The sequence below is a fragment of the Ochotona curzoniae genome, unplaced genomic scaffold (assembly GCF_017591425.1).
Source record: "Ochotona curzoniae isolate NIBS_2020 unplaced genomic scaffold, NIBS_Ocur_1.0 contig_908, whole genome shotgun sequence".
In the NCBI taxonomy this organism is placed as follows: Eukaryota; Metazoa; Chordata; class Mammalia; order Lagomorpha; family Ochotonidae; genus Ochotona; species Ochotona curzoniae.
Window position 1 is genome coordinate 4,730,635 of NW_024466607.1, and position 18,469 is coordinate 4,749,103.

At 58.6% G+C, this 18,469-nt stretch overlaps 1 protein-coding gene and 1 long non-coding RNA gene across 9 annotated transcripts in view; one reads left to right on the forward strand and one right to left on the reverse strand.

Moving 5' to 3' along the window:
* The first annotated feature begins 1,487 nt into the window (after positions 1 to 1,487).
* LOC121166105 lies at positions 1,488 to 4,589 on the forward strand. The gene is made up of 3 exons (XR_005885342.1): positions 1,488 to 1,656; positions 2,054 to 2,128; positions 4,462 to 4,589. It is a non-coding gene; the product is annotated as an uncharacterized LOC121166105 (long non-coding RNA).
* Positions 3,625 to 18,469, reverse strand: part of ATP2B2 (ATPase plasma membrane Ca2+ transporting 2) — a 71,445-nt gene continuing 56,600 nt past the window's right edge. For 6 of the 8 annotated variants that reach the window (XM_040995189.1, XM_040995196.1, XM_040995191.1 and 3 more), the window contains 6 exons: positions 18,215 to 18,406; positions 13,843 to 14,056; positions 13,130 to 13,341; positions 12,929 to 13,036; positions 11,592 to 11,774; positions 3,625 to 4,695 (listed from right to left, as the gene is read on the reverse strand). In XM_040995189.1, the coding sequence (XP_040851123.1) occupies positions 4,384 to 4,695; positions 11,592 to 11,774; positions 12,929 to 13,036; positions 13,130 to 13,341; positions 13,843 to 14,056; positions 18,215 to 18,406 (1,221 nt within the window). In that variant the 3' untranslated portion in view covers positions 3,625 to 4,383. Of the gene's footprint in view, positions 4,696 to 9,827; positions 10,000 to 11,591; positions 11,775 to 12,928; positions 13,037 to 13,129; positions 13,342 to 13,842; positions 14,057 to 18,214; positions 18,407 to 18,469 lie in introns of all 8 variants that reach the window. The other 2 variants (XM_040995190.1, XM_040995195.1) reach the window with 2 other exon arrangements.

Here is an 18,469-nt window from a genome sequence, read left to right on the forward strand (position 1 = left end):
TACCTCCACTCCCTCCCTCCAGCCCGGCTGAAATAAATATCTCTTTGAGTGACTTACTACGACTGGCTTTTGGGTTTGTGGCTAAAAAAGCTAACACTGGGCTTCAGGTAAAGCTTTTGGGAGTGGAACTTTCCACTTGTGGCATTGTGTCAGTGCCACAACCTTTGGGACATTGCAGACTCTGGGTTTTCCAAGTATGGGTGCCAGCCTGCAGTGTCTCCTTTGGAAGTGAACATTGAGGTGAAATGAACTCTAGCTTGCGGAATTGTATCTGGGAGTTGCATAGGGCCTCCTTGCCCCCCTCCATTTACTCCCAGACCCCACAGCAGGCCCCTCTCAGCTTCTTCTAGTTTGTGCTCCTCACCTCCCAGCCCCATCTCCTCCTCCTTCTCCAGGCTTCCTCCCGGCTCCCCCAGCCTTCCTCTTTTCATCAAAGGCAGTTAAACCCACTTGGAACCAGCAGTGGCTGTTCACAGGGGTGAGCCTGGGGGCAGGGTGGGGCATGTAAGGAGGAGGCCAAAGGGCCCCCCCTGAGCTCTGACCTCCTGTGGGGGTGGGCGTGGGGTGCAAAGAAGCGTGGGATGGGCGCGAGTCTGCGCCTGCGCGCGTGTGTTTATTGCTATTGTTCAGTATAGTGTAGAAAAGGCAGACAAGTCCCAGTGGTTACAAATAGCACAGCCAGAGATACAGAGAAATGGAGAGGGGTACAATCAAGAACACAGTCAGTTCCCAGCCCGGCCCCCCACATCCCCGCGGGAGGCAGCAGCATTGCCTTGCGACTCTACTGTCCAGTCCATTCACACCAGGGTGAGCTGTGTGGCCAGACCTGGAGCAGGAGCACCACAGATGTCCAGCATAGCCAAGGAGCTGTGGGGTGTGCCCAAGGCCCCCCCAAACATCTGCTTCTTGAGGCCGGGCCCCACCTTCCTGGGCCCCTGCCTCCTCTTTGACCCAACACTAGGAAGGTTTTGCTGTGAACTGGGGGAAAGACGTGGGCCCTTCCTGATGCTGATTGTGGCCTTGGCTTGCTCCAACCTCGGAGAAACGCCCCCCTGAACTGCAAGCCTGTCTCGTGGTAGGATTTGAGGTGCTATGATCGAGGAGATATTGGGATGGTGGGAGGCCCATTAAGACTGCACCCAGGCCATCCGCCTCCTGCACACACAGCAGGTATGGGGAGAACAGGAGGGTGCTGAGAAGGCCCAGGCCAGCAACTTCTGCCCCTGAGGGTGTTGGAACAGACGAAAACAGAAAAATGCAGGAAAAAACCCTAAAGCCCGAGGAGCCCGGAGCTGGGGTTTGTCCTGAAGAGGCGCCAAGTGGACCGCACGTGATCTCTTGTCATCTCCCAGTGCCAGGTCTTGGAGAGGGGGTGTCCCTCTTTCTCATCTGGATCAGGGCTGTTGGAGGATGTACCCCAGGACAGCCAAGGTGGCAGACTGAGATAACTGGTGGGTGGGGGGAGGGAGCTGGAAGGTAGGTGGGATGGTGGGAAGAGCACCAGGCTGGCACTGTCCTTGACAGGGCACTCTGCCCACGACCCTGCAATGGCAAGAAGATGGTGGCACGGAGAAGTTGGGGTGGGAAAGCAGGTGTGGGAGAACAACCAATTTTGCAAAAGAAGAGTGGAAGAGACTTGTCCATCCTCCACTTATGGTAACTTGAATTCAACTTGGGAAGCTGGTGTCGGGGAGACACATAGGGACAGGGTCACTTAGGGAAGAGATCAGCAGAGGATGCCAGGATGAGGGGGCTCTTCCATGAGAAGGGTGCCCAGGTGACAGACTCAGACTCCTAGTGCTGGTCTTGGGGTTTGATTCTCTGGATGGAGGGATGGGGGGAGGGGCGGACAGGGGGCCTGGGGCCTCCAAAGGCAGGTGGATGACCCAAGTCCTGGGACTTGCCGCTGGGTTCCCTGCCCATCCCTGTGTGCTAGGCGGGACCTCAGAGCTCAGTGCGGACAGGAGAGCAGCTAAGCAGCTAGAAAAACATATCACAGAGTAGGTGTTTGCTGGGATCTAACTGATGGTTCTTCCTTCCTTTTTTTTTTAAGCCACAGAAACCCCAGAACCATGCTGCGGGAGCCCGAAGACTCCGCCAGCGAAAGCAGAAGCACTGCATAGAGACGGTGAGTTCTTTATTTACAATTATTGTCTAGATAAAAAAAAAAGCCATAAAAACAGATGCCATACATTGTTTGCCCCCTAGTGGGGCAAACTGCCAAACGTGCCCCATGCTGCTAGACACAGGATGCCGAGTGCAAGCTTCCTGTACTGTGGTGACTTGACACACCGATCATCGCGTGTGTACGTGTGTGTGTAGACCAGCACACATGCCGGGCATCCTCAGTGGCTTCTGTCAACCCTTCTGGCTTGCCTTGCATCCTGGCTCTGGGTGGGCGGGTGGGTGAGCCGGGAGCGTGGCACATGCGAACTCCACTGTCCTGGTGTCACAAACACGTGACAGAACCAAGAAGGGGAAAGATGGGTGACTCTGAAGGAGACGCTGAAGAAAACACCGCATTCCGAGGCTACCCCACGTTGGCCTGGTGCAGGTGGCTCCTGCCTCGGAGGGGCGCGGTGGGCTGGCTTTGGTGGTGTGGGGCCCAAACCCATGGGGGGCGTGCGGTAGCTGTGCAGGGTACATTCAGGAGTGCTGTCTTCCTCCGTGGCTCTCTGGCTCCAAAGGGCCTCCTGCTGCAGAGATCTCATTGGGCGCGGGGGGGGGGGGCTGACTGGGAACCCCGACCCTGGCCGTCCCCTACACGCGCGGGGCCTCACAGCGGACTATGGCTCTGTTCCCAAGTGGCTCTCTGGGCCTGGAGAAGGGGCTGGGGGAGGGGTGGGCTTCACAAGCGCGGCAGGGAAGTGTTGGTTTTTCCTGGAAGCATGGGACATTGTCGATCATGGTATTCAAAATGTCTTTTGCACTGTACAAGTTTATGGAAAAAAGACCGGAAATGCTGAAAAGTCTCAAAGCAAACTCTGTATTCAATACAAAAGTTCTCTTTATGAAAAAAGTGGAGACCCACAAAGTGCTGAGCGGTTAGGAGGCCTACACACAATGAGACAAGCTCTTAGCAATGGGGTTAGGTTACTAGGACTGTTGTCTGAAGTCATCTTGGGGGAAGGGGGCAGAGAACCACCTCTTCGCACCTGCTGTTCCTTGGGGGGTCACGTGATGGCTTTCTGGCTGGGGAAGCGAGGCCTGCTGTCCCAAGGCTCCAGCATGTGCTGTGACTGCAGGAAGAGTTTGGTGTAAAGATCACACTGGCTTCACGCCAGCACACGTGTAGGCAGGCTCATCCGCTCTAAGCAGCACGGGTAGGAGGGCGTCTGCAGAGATGGCGGCGGCAAGCCCTGTCACCAAGTGACCGGCCAGAGGGGGAAGCACTCCGTGCGGGTCACCCCATCTGCCTTGGGTATCCGCCAGGACCCCTGGGGCACGGTCTCCTGATGGCCCCACAAACCCTGGGTGAAGCTCCTCTTCTCCTCGCACTCCGTGAGCACGCTGCCGGCCTCTAGAGACTGGTTCTCGGTGGTGCCTCTGGCGGCCATGACGTCATGGAACGGGACTGGCAGGCAGGCAAGCTCTGAGCGAGGCTGTGGGTGGTGACACACGGAGGAGGTTGCGATCCAGGGGCAGGTGCCTGCGGGGCCCCAGCCGCTTCCCCGGCCACTGAGCCGGACCGCACACTCAGCCAGAGACGCTATCTACAGATTTGTAAACAAATTACATTCTCCTTTTAGGACATAAATAAGTTAAAATAGAGCAATTTAAGCTGAAACAAGGCAACATGCCGGCAAAGAAACTTTATATATCCATGTATATATATTTATATATATATATATATCTATCCATCTATATGGACGTATACAGTCTCGGCGGGGTGTATACGCTGATATAGATACAAAGGAATGGAGACGATCCCGTGAGTGTCTAGTGAGTTCTTCGATTCCGGTGGTGCAGACTCTATCAGGTGACTTAAGCTCTGTGATTTGAAAAAAGTTATTAAATTAATCAATACAACTGAGACCATGCGGTGCAAGCATTTCAAACTCTCACAGACCAGTGGGTTGGGTGAAGTCTCAGAGTCTGCAGTTCCCCGCAAGAAAACAAACAGAAAAAAACTGCTCCCCTGCCTGCCTCCCCCACCAAACCAAACCAGGGGAGGCTCCAGGGGTCCAGGACATCCACGCGGGGAGACGAGGTGGCGCAGGCCCGTGGGGAGAGTTCAAACAGCATGGCAGCCGAGGAAGGGTCTGTGGGCGGGAAGGGGAGTCGGCCAGCTCGCCCGTATTTGGTTTCCTGTGGTTGCTGTTGCTGCTGGGGTGCCCGGGCAGGTGGGGACAGGGGCCATGAAGGGAGCCACAGGGTCCTCAGCTAAAGCGACGTCTCCAGGCTGTGGATGGGGCTCCCTGGACTTGAAGAGGTAGCTGATTTGCTCGTGTCGGTGGTCAGGTTGATGCCGCTGTCAATGGCGCTGTTGTTCTTGTTGAGCGAGGACGGCGGGCTGCAGTTCTGCTTGAGCGCAGCGTCTTCTTCCAGGTCAGTGTCATCGATGAGGGGGATGTGGGGCTGGGAATCTTCAATCCGGAACTCAGGGTGAGCCATGAAGTTATGGATGGAGGTTCGAGACTCGGGCTTTTCCAGGCCTTCGTAGAGAGAGCTACGGAACGCCTTCACGACGCGGATCTGCAAGGGACGCGCGGGCATCAGCAGCGCCACCCTGGGGCCAGCGGGCGCTGGGGGCTCAAAAGCGCCACCCTGGGGCCAGCGGGCGCTGGGGGCTCAGGGACCCACGTCAGGAGGTGCCCGAAGGCGGCTGGAGTCTCAGCAGCCCAACGTGGGGAGGGGGTGATGGAGGGGGCTCAGACCATGGACTTCCATGGGCTGTGTGTTAGCTGGGGTGGCTCATAGCACCCATGGGAGGGATGACGAAAGCTACCAGCTAACAAGGGCGTCGTCCACTGGTGGGGGGTGGGGCGAGGGTCCCCAGACCTAGGGAGAGACTGAGCCTGGTTAACTTCAAAGCAAGTTTTGACCATGCAGAAGGGGTGGTGGGCCAGGTGGGAGGAAAAAGGGCAGGCTGTTTGAGAAAACTCATCTTAAATAATAATAGTGATAATAATAATAAAACACACGCAGTTAAAAAAAAACACACACGACATGGACCAGGTTAAGCATCACAGACAGGGAACAGGAAGGAGCGATGGCTGGGGGAGCCAGGGTGACAGAGGACACATGAGGGCTGACAGTGGGGACATCAAACTGAGGGCAGCAAGGCAAACCCAAGCCAGTGCAGGCCAGAGACAGCCAGGAAGCAGAGAGCTGCAGACAGGACACGGGGTGGGAGCATGCCACGCGAGGCGAGGAAGCACACAGCACGCGCAGACGGACACACGGCGACACGCGGAAGCCTGGACAGTGTGGACAGAGGCCGCTGGTACCCACGCTTCTTTCCTTCATGCATTTGGGAGGTAAACACTCGAGTATAGACTCAAAGCCCTGGCCAGTCAGGGGGGCTCGCTCTACGGACCCACATATCCTGGGGTGGTCTCTTTCCTTGTGTTTTGAAAGCACAAAACCAGAACATGAGGCTGGAACCAGAATCAGGTGGCCGGACCCAGTCCTGGGGGAGGGCTGTAGGTGGGAAGGGGGCCATGTCTGCAGGGGGACTTCCCATCCTGGAGCATCGGCTCTGCCCCAATAGAAGGAGGCTGGCTGTTGAGCCTGCAGGCTGGTGGGGAAAGTGCTGGGCACGGAGGCAGAAAGACCTGGGTCTGAGCCCTGGCTCTGCCCCTCCTGGTGCCTGGACTACATGGGAGCCACACCACTTCTCTGGTTGTGCTGCCTTGCCTCCTGGGGTGCAGGGGTGTCCTTGGGGTGGCGTCTCAAGGGACTCAGGCCAAAGGCATGGGTTGCTCTCTCTCCCAAGCCTCTGCTCGGAGTGCAGTGAGAAGTGGAGGAGGGAGGATGGCACTCACGTGCCCATGAGCAGGGCCTCGCTGCCTGGAGGGGGCGGGAGACTGGACGACACGGTTGTGGGGGAGTCCTAGGCCCTGAACTCCCAGCCAAGCCTGTGCTGCTAAGGAAGGACCCTCTGTGAGGGTGAGGAACGCTCCCACGGGAGCCCTTCCAGTGTGCAGGGCGAGCTCGTCTGCCTTCCCGAGGGCAGCACACAGGGTGAGGTGGATTCAGCTGCAAGCTGGGGGCCGTCAGCCAGCGCCTGCTGGTTCGTGACTACTCACTCCCCTGTCCCCTGTGCCCTGTCCCTTCTCCTCCACATGTGCAGGTCGGCAGTGTGGGGGATTGGTGTGGGGTGGGACCTTCAGGATCCCATCTGCTGGGATCCTGCTTTGAGTAAGAGAGGCAGCAGGCGGCAGGTAAGAGCCAGCTACCCTGTGCATTAGTGCTGGCTTCCCATGGTGCCCATTTAGGGTGCTCTGATTCTTTTCCCCCTCCCTGGCTTCTCTCTTGATGAGTCTATAGAGATTACTCATACTCTGAGCTTCTCAAGTGAACACTCAAAAAAAGCGGTGCAGGCCTCAGTTGGCCTCGCCGTAAGATGGATATAACCCTCTCGGCTGTAGCGGCCCAGCCGAGGGCTCTCAAGGGCTGGCTGGGACCGGTGAGGGTGGGGGTGGGGGTGGCAGGACCCTGTCATGTGACCAACAATGCAGGGGGATGACACACAATGAGATGAGACCCCCCCCCCGGCCCACCTCCCCCTGGCATGGAGACAACAGAGAACGAGCTGCTCTGGACAAGACTGTGGGCACGAGACTGCGGGCACACCCCGCCAATGGCCACCTCGAGTCTCCACCCAGTTCTCTCTGCGCTGAAACAGAGAGGCAGGAAGGAACTCTCCCTCCCCTTTCCCTGCCAACCCTAAGGCTGGGGTCTGGGCTGGGGGTGGGCAGCAGGAAGGGGCTCAGGCGTGGGGTGTTAAGGTTTTTTGGTGTCATCAGCACAGGGCCGGGGTCATGGTCAGAGGGTGAGGAAGGGACACCAGGCCCCACTTTGAGGGCTCGCGACATACTCGAATGTTTACCCGGCTTCAAGGAAGCCAAGAGTCTGGGACTGAGTCACATTCATGTCAGGCTCAAGGGTAAAGACTCACAACCTCTTTTAATTTCACTCTCTCTTGCTGAACTCTGTGTCCAGGGTTCTCTAGCCCTCTGGGGAAACAAACACATACAATATTCAGATAGCACAGAGGCCCGGGCCCCCCCACGCAAGCCACGTCCTCACGCAGAGGCCCGGGCCCCCCCACGCAAGCCACGTCCTCAACCATCCCCGGCTGCACCAACCAAGTCACCAAAGCTGCTTGCCTGTCTCCTACACGCCCCAGAAGGGCCCCAGTCCTGGCACCAGCACTCCTTGCAACTACAGATGCAGAGGGGTATGGGGGGAAGAGGGGCCCTGTCTGTCTAGCTGGGGGTAGCGTCCACAGTTGCCCAGGGCAGATGAACACAGAGCCTGCCACAGCCCTGCTGAGCACAGCAGGGGAAGGCAGTGGCTGAAGGCACTCTGCTCCCCAGGCCCAGACCATCCTCCACCCCTCAGGGCTCTGAGAAGCAGTGAGGGCCTGAGGGAAAATAAGGGTCCCTGGAGTCAGTCCTCATGCAGGTTGGGGGCTCTTAGCTAGGTGGGGGTCTTCCTGAAGCCCACCCCTCTACCCATTTCAGCCATGAGCTGTGGGAGGGGTTGTGGCTGTGGACCCATGGAGCGGGGTCTAAGTGTGCAGTGTCAGCAATTTTAGGGCAGGGAACAATCACACTTCTGAAAAAGCCAGGAGGGTGGACATGCGTTGTCCCACTCGCCATAGCCTCCATGCACCCTGGGGCTGTGGCAATGGTATGTGATGAGTCCAGGGACTTGGCTCGACCTGGCGTCCTGAGTGGGTGTCAGCAGGTTAGTTCCCAGCACTCCCTGCCCTGACCCTGGTTTTTGTGGTCTATCCTGGCGCAGGGGACACTGGCCTGAGCCCTGCTGGGTCTGTAGGATTGCCCTCCTTGGCCGGGAAACTGTCCAGGTGGGTGGGGCAGCCTGGTCCCTGAAGAATAGGGACAGATTGGCCCTAGAGTTCTTGGGGGTGCTGGAAAGCAGAGGAAGTGACAGTGCTAAAAGGTTTCAAATGAGGGGTCAGGGTCTTTGCCGGGGCTGTGCTGACCTCTTGGGGAAGCAGTGTCTATGGGGAGGAGGCAGGCTAGGCTCTTTCTAAGATCCCAAGGCACTCCACAGGCTGATATTGGCACCGTGGGCAGGAACTGGACACTCTGAGGGTGGCCTGAGGCCTAGCCAAAGGTGGAGCTTTACCCAGCTCCAAGGGTCCCCAGCAGGGAGGGTTGTGGGCTGGGGCCAGGGAGACAGCCCTTTAAGGCTCTGCTGAGGTGCCTAGTGGGGGCCAGTCCATGCTTGGGGTCCCCCTAGGAGAGGGGCTGGGCTGGCCTGGAGGGAGATGTGTGTAGAGGCAGGGGATGAGTGACTTAACTGGTGGGGCAGGGGTCTCTGAGGTCTGGGTCTCTGAGGATGGGAAGGCAAAGGTGGAAATGAGGCCACCGGAAGGGCAGGCCTGCTCCTCTGGCTTGGCACTAGAGAGGACTCTGCAGGCTGCCAGGGCACCCAAGGGTTGGGGTCGGTGAGTGGTCATGTGAGGGTGGTGCCTCACGCAAGAGAATGGTCCAAGATGGACACAGAGCCAGGTATGGGCCCTGAAGCCTGGCCCAGCCAGGTCATGTAGGAGTCGCAGGAAGGGTGGCAGAGCCAGAAGGAACTCGACTGCACTGAAAATCTCTGGTAAGGGCAGGGCCCACGTGATGCCAAGGGAGGGAGGGGCAGAGTGGCTAATGGGGCATCCCCAGCTGAGGAGGGGGAGGGGAAAGTGTCTCCTGCCCAGAGCATGCAGCCTGACCCCAACGCTCCACGGTGTGTGTGTGCCCACTCCTCTGGCCCCACACCGGCTTCTGACCCTAACGGACAGGGTGTTCTGACATGGGAGGAAGAGCATTGTGACAGAGATGAGGCTTGGAGCCCTGGGGAGGCCCGACTGGCACAGGTGGCACAGGAGGCCTGCGGACAGCGAAGAGTCCCCCAGAGATCAAGATGCCGCCGCGATGGAAGGCCCCAGGTCAGGAGTGGGGTGGTGAGGTGGCCAGGCGAGGGCTGGGGAGGGGAGGAAAGGCAGCACACTCAAGTTCAGACCAAATCCATGGACCTGTTGCCCCAGCCCAGCTGGGCAGCTGAGGTCAAGCTGAACAGACTGGCAGCCTCTGCTGCAGGTACTGATACCCTGGGTGGCGGGAGGAGGTGGGAGGCAGGTGCAGGGTGGGGCCTGCTTGGCTTGGGGTGGGGCCTCCTGGTGTCCTGGGACCCCTGACTGAAACCTCTGACCTGTGGTGACCTTTTTGCTCAGCTGTCAAGGTATGTCCCCTCTGTGATGGACTGTGACCCCAGGAAGTTCTTTGACTCCTAGTAAACTTCCGCTGACTGTGACCCTCAGGCCATTCCGGGGCGAAGACACCCCGGACCCTGTGCCCCCTCAATGGCCATCCCCTGGGGCCCTACTATGGGTTGGGACCAGCTGATCACTGAACCCCTCCTGACCAATGGGGAGCCTCTTGTTGGTCACTAGGGACCTTCTGAACCTGCCTACAGCCTGACTGCCACTGTGAGACTGGCTCCCATCTCCTGGCCAGCTGGGGTCATCTGCAGTGGCCCCTAGGCCTGGCAGGGATGAGCCACCCCCCACGTCCTCTCACACCCCAGCCCCTGCCCGCTTGCCGGCCCGGGGGCTGGCGGAGGTGGTAAGGAGTCACACTCACGCCCAGCTGCAGCAGAAGGAAGGCTGGTCGGAGAGGAAAGAGCATTGGACAACGACACGCGACTAGGGCTAGACAGATTGGCTACGTCCTGGCTCTGGCTGGTGACCGAGGACTGTCTCCGCAGAGCCCCCTGGAAGGAGGCCCCGCTCTTGAAAGTATTGACTACTTCAATCTGCAACGGAGGAGAGAACGAGACAGGTTGCGAGAGGAACACACAGCAGCTGCATGACTGACAGTGCCACGAGGACAGCCGCAGCCACGGCGACGACAATGACGGACAATGACACCACTTACACCAAACACAAAATACCAGGTACATCCCAAGGCCTGGAACCACCTCTGTCAGCTCCAGGCCCCAGAGGGGACGGGCTGGCTGCTCAACCCCCTTTGGAACCAGGTATGGAATCCGAGCAGTTGGGAGCACGTGGGGTGCAAAAGGTGTTGCCCTAAACTCAAGCTCAGCCACTTGGGCCAGCTGCCCGAGTCCAGTCTGTTGTCTTAAAGGGGGATGTCGCCCACATTTCAGGGCCATCTGCAGCTGGGAAAACCCCTGGCTCACATGAGCACCCACCTAGAGGCAGGTGCTTGGGTCCCCCAGGACACCACGCATGGGGACCTGGCACAGGAGGGACTGGGTGGTGGGGAGCCCATGGCTGGTCAGGCCTGAAGCCGTACCTCAGTGTCACATGCTTACAAGGCACAAAAAGAGGCCTGCAGACTCTGGCCACCTTTTACAGGCCTTAAAAGCTCAGTGAGGCCAATTTTGGAGGGGATAGGATGTGGGTATAGCATACCCTAGGTGAGCTGCTGCAGCTGCACAGGATGGAGCCCAGGTGCTGGGCCACACTGAGGTGTCAGGCTCGGGGGCCACTGCTGGTCACATTTTCCCAGGGCGTGGGGCTGGTGTATAGGATGCCTGGCTCCACCTTTCCAGGTAGTGTGGGCTTCCTCACCTGGCTGTGACATCGCCTATAAATCCCAGCACCTCAGACCCGGGGCCAGGTAGCGGTGTAATCTGCAAGCAGCTCGTAGTGCCCTGTTGGCACATGGCACAGATGGTGTGTCTACTTGGTATGCGTGGGTGTCTGTGTACCTAGCTGGCACGCACACATGTGCCTGTGTATTTGGCATGGCAGGTATGTGTGGATGTAAGTGGCATGCAGGGATGTGTGTATTTGGCATGGCAGGTATGTGTGGATGTAAGTGGCATGCGGGGATGTGTGTATTTGGTGTGAATGTGTCTGTGTGCAGGTGGGCATGCATCTGTACATTTCTGTACACTTGGCATGTATGTTCACAGGCATCCACGTGTGTGTCCAGGCGGCTCCTCACCCTGGGTGGGCTGGGTCAGTATTTGAGGCCCCTCAGCGGGTAGAGGATGTGTGTGTGCAGGTGGGGCATTTGCGATTCACCACTGACCACTGGGCCCTGGGTTGCCTTGGGGTGCCCTGGCTCATAGCTTCTGCCCAGCCTTGCCCTGCCCTACTGCTGGGAGCCATAGTCCCTTCCTCACCTTAGCCCTCAGGCCACCCCAACCTCTCCCGCCCAGGGGAATCCTTGGGAGACCCACAGCATCCCTCCTCGGGCTTAGCTGTTTGGATAGGCCACTTGGTGTGCCCAGTGGCTCCCAGGGTGTATGTGAGGAATGGGGTGGTGGCCCTGGGAGAGCAGTAGCCTCCATCCCTCGGGCCAGAGCCCGGCCAAGGGTGGCTGGAGCACATGGTCCTTTCAGCCAGGCCTGGGCTCGCCCGCCGGCCCCGGTACCTGAGTCTGGATCCGGTTGAGGCCTCGGAACCAGAGGATCTGGCCGCGACGCAGCTCGCGCTCGGCATGGTCGATCTCCTCCACGTCCTCGTTGAGCTCTTCCTCGGCAATCTCTTCCTTCTGTGTGAGCCGGCCTGCCTCCTTCAGAAACTTGAGCCTGCTTGTTGGGATGGTGGCGATGACCTGTGAAGGACCAGTCTTCAGAGTCCTCCCCTCGCCCAGGCATGCCTTAGCCACTCCCACCCTCTGTGTGTCCAGAGCAGGGCAGAATGGAAAACCATGGTGTTTTAGGCCAGGAGGGGCACGGGGCCCAGGCCGTGCTGGTGACTGGACCTGGGGCAGCCAGTGGCCTCTCGGAGCCTGGGTGTGCCCAGGCAAGGGGCCGCCCATGCTGCTGTGCCTGAGCCTGACCTGTGGCTGGCCTGCAAGGTTCCCAGGCTGAATCCTGAGGCCACCCAAGCCAGGGAACAGGAGCTCATGGCCTGGGAAGGTCGCTGCCTTCTTTTCCTATTCCCCAAAAGCTCAGCCAAGGCTGAGGCCTCAGGGAGCCCCTGTGTCTCCTGAACACTGGGACCAGGCTAGCCCGAGCGCTCACTGTTGGGGCGCTGCATCCCTCGGCACTGACCTGTGCTCCCCCCAGATTCCACACGGAGAGCTTGCTCCCCTGGGGTGTAGACAGAGCAGACTTGCCCTGAAGGAACCCAGGGAATGGAACTGCCCAGTGAGCTCCAGCTGACTATTTCCTGGGACGCATCCTTTGTCCATCTTGAGTACTACGTCCCTGTGAATCCTTAGTCTAGCCTGGGATGACCTCCTAGCCCTGGGTGCCCCAGCCTGGATGTCAGCCCAGCAGTATGAGGCCTTCCCCACCCCTGGCCCTGGCCCAGCTCTGTATACATCCCCAGAGCTGTGGTCTGGACCAGGGACCTCTGGGCTGTGTGTGTGTCCTTGTGCACCTGCAACATGGCTAAACACAAGGAGGGGATGTGTAGGAGAGTGTTCTGGGCTCAGAGCTGGAAGGACCCCCTTACAGGTTTCCAAGTGGAGGATGCTGAGTGTGCCCCTCATTGACCCACAAGCCTTGGCAGTCAGGGCCTCTGGATAGCTTTATGACACGGTGTTCATCACGTTAGTGTTGTCATGAGCTTCTGCTCCAGGCATGTCAGCAAGGCCACACTGGCTTCTGAAATCAACTGACACTTCAAAAGCTGATGTGCAGGAAAGGCACAGTGAGTGTCCAGTCTTGGCGCACCCCCAGGAACTGTCCCTGGCCTGCGGCCTCCCGTGGGGGTAGACCTGGCATGGGGCTGTGCTCCCTGCCCCTGCCGGGGACTCACCTGGCCCCAGACGAGCTCTCCCAGACCAATGAAGATGCACCACATCCACTGGTCCAGCTGCAGCGGGGAGCAGCTGAAGGGCTTCCCGCCAAACTGCACGATCACTATCTACAGGGTGCGAGGGACAGAGACGCCACGGCTCAGTGGGCCAGCCCACCTCAGCCCACCCCACTCAGCCAGCGCTCGCCCACTCCACCCTACCTGGATGGCAAAGGTGCCCAGCACGATGGTACAGAAGATGGGGTTCCGGAAGATGCCATCGAAGACGTTGCGCTCGCCGTGGATCTTGCGGGCGTTGATCTCGTTGAAGAGCTGCATCATGACGAAGGTGTTGAAGATGATGGTGTAGTGCTCCGAGGGCGGCGAGTGCAGCGGCGCGTTCCTGCCGCTGTCGATCTGGAACAGCTTCTCGCCTGCCAGGGGAAGAGGGTGGGGCCGGGTGAGGGGCAGGTGTGTCCTGGGTGGGGGAAGGGCCGGGTGAGGGGCAGGTGTGTCCGGGGTGGGGGAAGGGCCGGGTGAGGGGCAGGTGTGTCCTGGGTGGGGAAGGGGCTGGCTGATGAGCAGGGGTGCTCTGGACGGGCACGTGGCTGAGTATGGGGTGGGTGTATTCTGGGCAGTGGTGGGGCTGACCAAGCCCCTTCTCTGGAGAGGGGTTGTCATGGTAGGCAGTGTTTTAGTCAACCCTGTTGTGGACTTCTGATGATAGTAATAGGCCAGCTCGGGTGTCAGGGACATGGCTCGTAAAAGGTGTCTCTAGGCTGGCTGGATGATGGTCCTGGGAGCACGGGACAGCTGCAGGTGCCCAGAACATCCCCCAAAGGCTGCTTCTTGGGATGAGGCCTGGCTGGGCATGGTGCAGCAGAAGACATGTGAGTGGAGTCAGTAGGCTGGGGGCGAGGTGGGCAGGGACTCACCCACGAAGAGCAGGGTGAAGATGAGGGTGAGCTGGTAGGCGGCGTGGCCTAGGATGTTCTTCATCATGGTGCGTGAGATGAGGGGCTTGTTGCGGCCGTATGGCTTCCGCAGCAGCAGGGTCTCGGTGGGCGGCTCGGTGGCCAGAGCCAAGGATGCGAACGTGTCCATGATGAGGTTCACCCAGAGCATCTGTACCGCCTTCAGGGGTGAGTCCTGGGGACATGGCCAGGAGGGGCTGTTACTGTTACCTGCCAGGCACTGGGCAGGACTGAGGGTGGGCGTGTTAGGCTCTGGCTGGGCAGGGCTCAGGGTGTGAGCACATGCTCCCACAGGGTAGACAGGTACACAGCAGGTTCCCCAAAGTTTTCTTTGGAGGAGCCCAGATTACCCACTCAACCATACCCCCCAGGAACAAGTGGAGTCCCTGGGGGCCCTTGCCTTTCCTGATTCTGTCCAGAGGGACGGACATCTCCCAGCTAAGGCCAGACCTGCCCATTCTCTACCAGCCTATGACCCCTGCCTGCAGTTTCTCCTCTCATCACAGCTATGTGTATGTCCACAGCTCAGAGCGACATGGGTGTGGGCTCTGGCAGCTCCTAGGGATGGCAGCCCTGGAGGGTCAGGCACGTGCCCGCCCACCTGCCACAATAGTGACACTGTTGGTACCGTCCACACAGGTCCCAGACCATCTTCCACACTGCCTGAAGCAGTGAACCCACATGTGCCCTCCTTCTGTGGACCACATTTGGGTTCCTGTGTCTCCAAAGTGTCTCTCCGAGGTCACCCTTTGAGGGGCCCCTCCAGCTCCCTCTCTCCGGGGTTTCTGCACTCAGCCCCTGCTCCTCCACCTGCTGCCTTCTCCCTCTGGGACCTGCTCAGCCCAGTTCATCTCCACGCTGCCCTCCCTGACCTTGGGGGCCTCTTCAGCCAGACCTCTGCCCTCTAGGAAGCCCATCACTCCTGGCTGCTCCCACCCCGCTGTCCCCCCTTAGAGGGGCTCCCGGGGTCTCCCCTACCCCCTCTGCCCCCGCCCCAGGCTGCCTGGCTCAGCTCCAGTGCCTCCTGTTCCTGATTCTTCCTGTCCTTTGGTCTGCTCTGTTTACACAGGCCCCAGAGTCAGTCCACCTGCCCTCCCACTACCTTGGTCTCAGGCCTGGGTCCCTTGGCTGGCACCTCCAGAAGCTGGAAGAGCATGTCCTTAGGCTGCCACTAGAGGGAGCAGCTCACCCACAGACCCCAGAGGGCCCTACCCAGGAGAGGAGCACATTCTCAGGGCACGAAGCTCTTGGGGTGCTGCCCGGCTCCTGGGGGTCAGGGATATGTCTGCTCAGGTTCTGGCTGGGAGACTCTGGCCCTAGGGATCAGCTGTGCTAAGGGGGCCCACCTTCTCTACTCCAGCAGGGGTTTTGGATTCCTGAGGGCAGCAGGCAGACTGGGGTCCCAGGAGCCTACAAGACAAGGGGTTCCTTCTACCCTGCCCTCCCCTCTCCCTGTGAGCAGGAACTGAATAGGCCTTGGGAGAGGGGCTGGAGTTGATTACCCAATCATGGTCTCACAAGGGCCCTGGGACCCCCATGGGTTGAGGCCTAGGAGTTCACAGCACGGCAGATCAGGGTTAGTTGTCTGGCCACAGTCCACCTGGAATGGCTGCGGCAGGAGCCATATGAGTTTTGGGAGTGGGCCAGTTAGGCCGTGATTGATGGCCCAACCATAGAACCTGCAGCAGTACAGACAAGTACCCAGGGCCCGCGACCTGCAAAACCGCATGGGCCTTTAGAAAGGGCCTGGCAGGCCTGGGCTGGTCACCTGCCTCTGCTGACCAGGAACTGCATGGGCTGGGGCTGGACTCCCAGCCATGCCATCCAGAATGGTGGCAGCATATACCCAGTCTATAGCCCAGGAGCCCTGTGGGCAGGGCTTGGTTGCCAGCCTGTGCCCACCTGGGAGCAGGAGCCACATGGGCCTTGGGAGAAGACCAGTTGGATCTGAGTTGTTGCCCCAGCATGCTGAGCAGAATGGCAGCAATAAGCATCCAGGGCTTGTGGCATGGGAACCATGTGGACCCTGGGAGAAGGCTTTGCAGGGAAGGCCTGGCTGCCAGGCTGAGGTGCCCAGAATGCCAGCAACACGCATCCAGGGTCTACAGTCTGGGAACCAGGGTCTACAGGCTGGGAACTGCTGGTCACGTGGTCTGGCTGGGACTGGACCAGAGGCAGGACTACTGTGTAGGTCAGGGGTTGGTCACTTGCTTCACAATGCCATCTGAAATGGAATGACAAGTGCCCAGGATCTAGGGCCCAGTAGCTGCGTGGGATGAGGGGACACACATCTTGGCTCCTCCTGGCCAGGCTGGGACAAGCATGCAGTCCAGGGCTGTTGTTGCCTATGACCCTTCCATGTTCCAAAGGCCAGTATCACCCGAGCCTTCCAGGAACCCCTGCCTTTATCAGATCTGCTCTTGCTCCCACTGACGGCCTTGGGCAGGGGGCCTGTACTTGCATATCTAGTTGGCTTAGGACACGTGAGGATCTCAGATCTCAGGGACCAGAGCCCGTGGGGGTGCCCTGACCTCGGTGCACACACCGCATGTTGGGCCACCTCCTTTGCAGACTCTTGTGCAAAGCAGAGGAACACCAGAGGGAAGTCTGGTGACCTCAGGGAACCAAGGATCTTTGACAAGGCTTCAAAGGGTAAAAGGAATTCTACAGCTTTCCAGAGAAATGAGGTCCATGTGGGGACGTGGCCACTGGCACCAACTCAACATTCTCTGGCTTGTGAGAGGGACGGACCTGTTAGACAGGAAAGGGAGGGGGTTCCGGACCCAAGATAGCCAAAGCCTGAGTCCCTAATCATCAGGAGGTAGGTAGCGAATCTGTACCCTTCGGCAAACCTTAGGATCAAGGGTGGAAATCTCTGAGGGGATAAGGGGAGAGTCATGAGTTGGAAGCCACACGGCCCTCACTATTTGTATTCCCACCCACCCACCTGTCCATCAAAAGATCCTTTCCCCAGGATGAGCTTCCCCTCACTGCGGACCTGGGGACTATCAGGGAACTACTCCCCTCCAGGCTCACAGCCAGCAAAGGGGAGGGTGCTGTCTCTCTCCCTGAAGACAGAAGGTTTCTGTATGGGATCAAACTCAGAGCAAGGTGTCCTAACAGGAAGATCAAACTGGGCCCTGGGGAAACCCAGATCTGTCTTACCAGCCTGCATCCAACACCAACCCAATATGCTATTACAGCTCAGCTCAGCAAGATACGTCCCTGGATCCTACTGATGTGCCTGGAAAGGCAGCACAAGGCGGTTCACACACACGGGTCCTTGCCACCTGCATGGGAGGCCCGGATGAAGCTCCTGACGTCAGCCTGGCCCCTCCCTGGCCATTGTGGACACTGGAAGAATGCATCACCAGATGGAAGATCTCCCTTTCTGCAACTCCGACTTTCAAACAAGATTTTTAAAGATTTAAAAAATTTATTTTTATTGGAAAGTCAGACATACAGGGGGGGAAAGACAGAGAGGAAGATTTTTTTGTCTGCTGATTCACTCCCCAAGTGCCTGCAACGGCTGGAGCTGAGCCAATCAGAAGCCAGGAGCCGGAGCTTTCTTCAAGTCTTCCATATGCATACAGGATCCTCCACTGCTTTCCCAGGCCATAAGTGGGGAGCTGGATGCGAAATGGGGCTGCCGGAGTTAGGACCAGTGCCCATATGGGATCCTGGCATGTGCAAGGTGAGGACTTTAGCCGCTAGACTACCATGCCAGGCCCTCAAACAAATTTTTTTTTTTAAAAATGGGGATTGGGCCCAGTATAGTAGCCCAGTGGCTAAAGTCATCACCTTGAACACATCTGGAGTCGTAGCTGCTTGGAGAGTGAATCAACGGATGGAAGATTTTCCTCTCTGTCTCTCCTTGTTTGCCTGACTTTTCAATAAAAATAAATAATAAATCTTAAAAAAAATGGGGATCATATAGTTTGCAGCTGATGGGGCTGGGGTAAGTGTGGGGTGAAGCTGCAGACACCCATAGGCTGTGCCCTCACCCAGAGAAGGTGACCAGCACAGAGCCCTTGGCGCCTCTGACTCCCTCTGTGCTAAGTCCCGTACCCCAGCCAGGGTCTCTGTAGCTTCCTGCCCTCCTATTACACCATGCTCAGGATGGTGCTGGGTCAGGCCAGCACAATGTGAAGTCTGCCATGTCCTCTCTGCTGGGAGACGTCAGGAAAGACACACAGTCCCTGAATCTCATCTCCTTGGTCCCCTGCACTATGGCCACACCCAAGCGCCTGGCCTTCAACAGCTGCTCTGCTGGTGGGTACCCCCCTCTTCCAGCACTGACTCTGTTGCCCCTTCCCTCACTCTAGGACCCCACCTGGGTGATGCAGGCGCCGGTGAAGGCCACGATCACGGCCACCACGTTGACCGTCAGCTGGAACTGCAGGAACTTGGAGATGCTGTCATACACGTTGCGCCCCCACATCACGGCTTTGACGATGCTGCTGAAGTTGTCGTCTGTCAGGATGATGTCAGAAGCCTCCTTGGCCACATCTGTGCCCGCAATGCCCTGTGGGGACAGGGATGGAGCCGCTGTCCTCACCCCTACACATCCTCAGCCACACTGCACAGA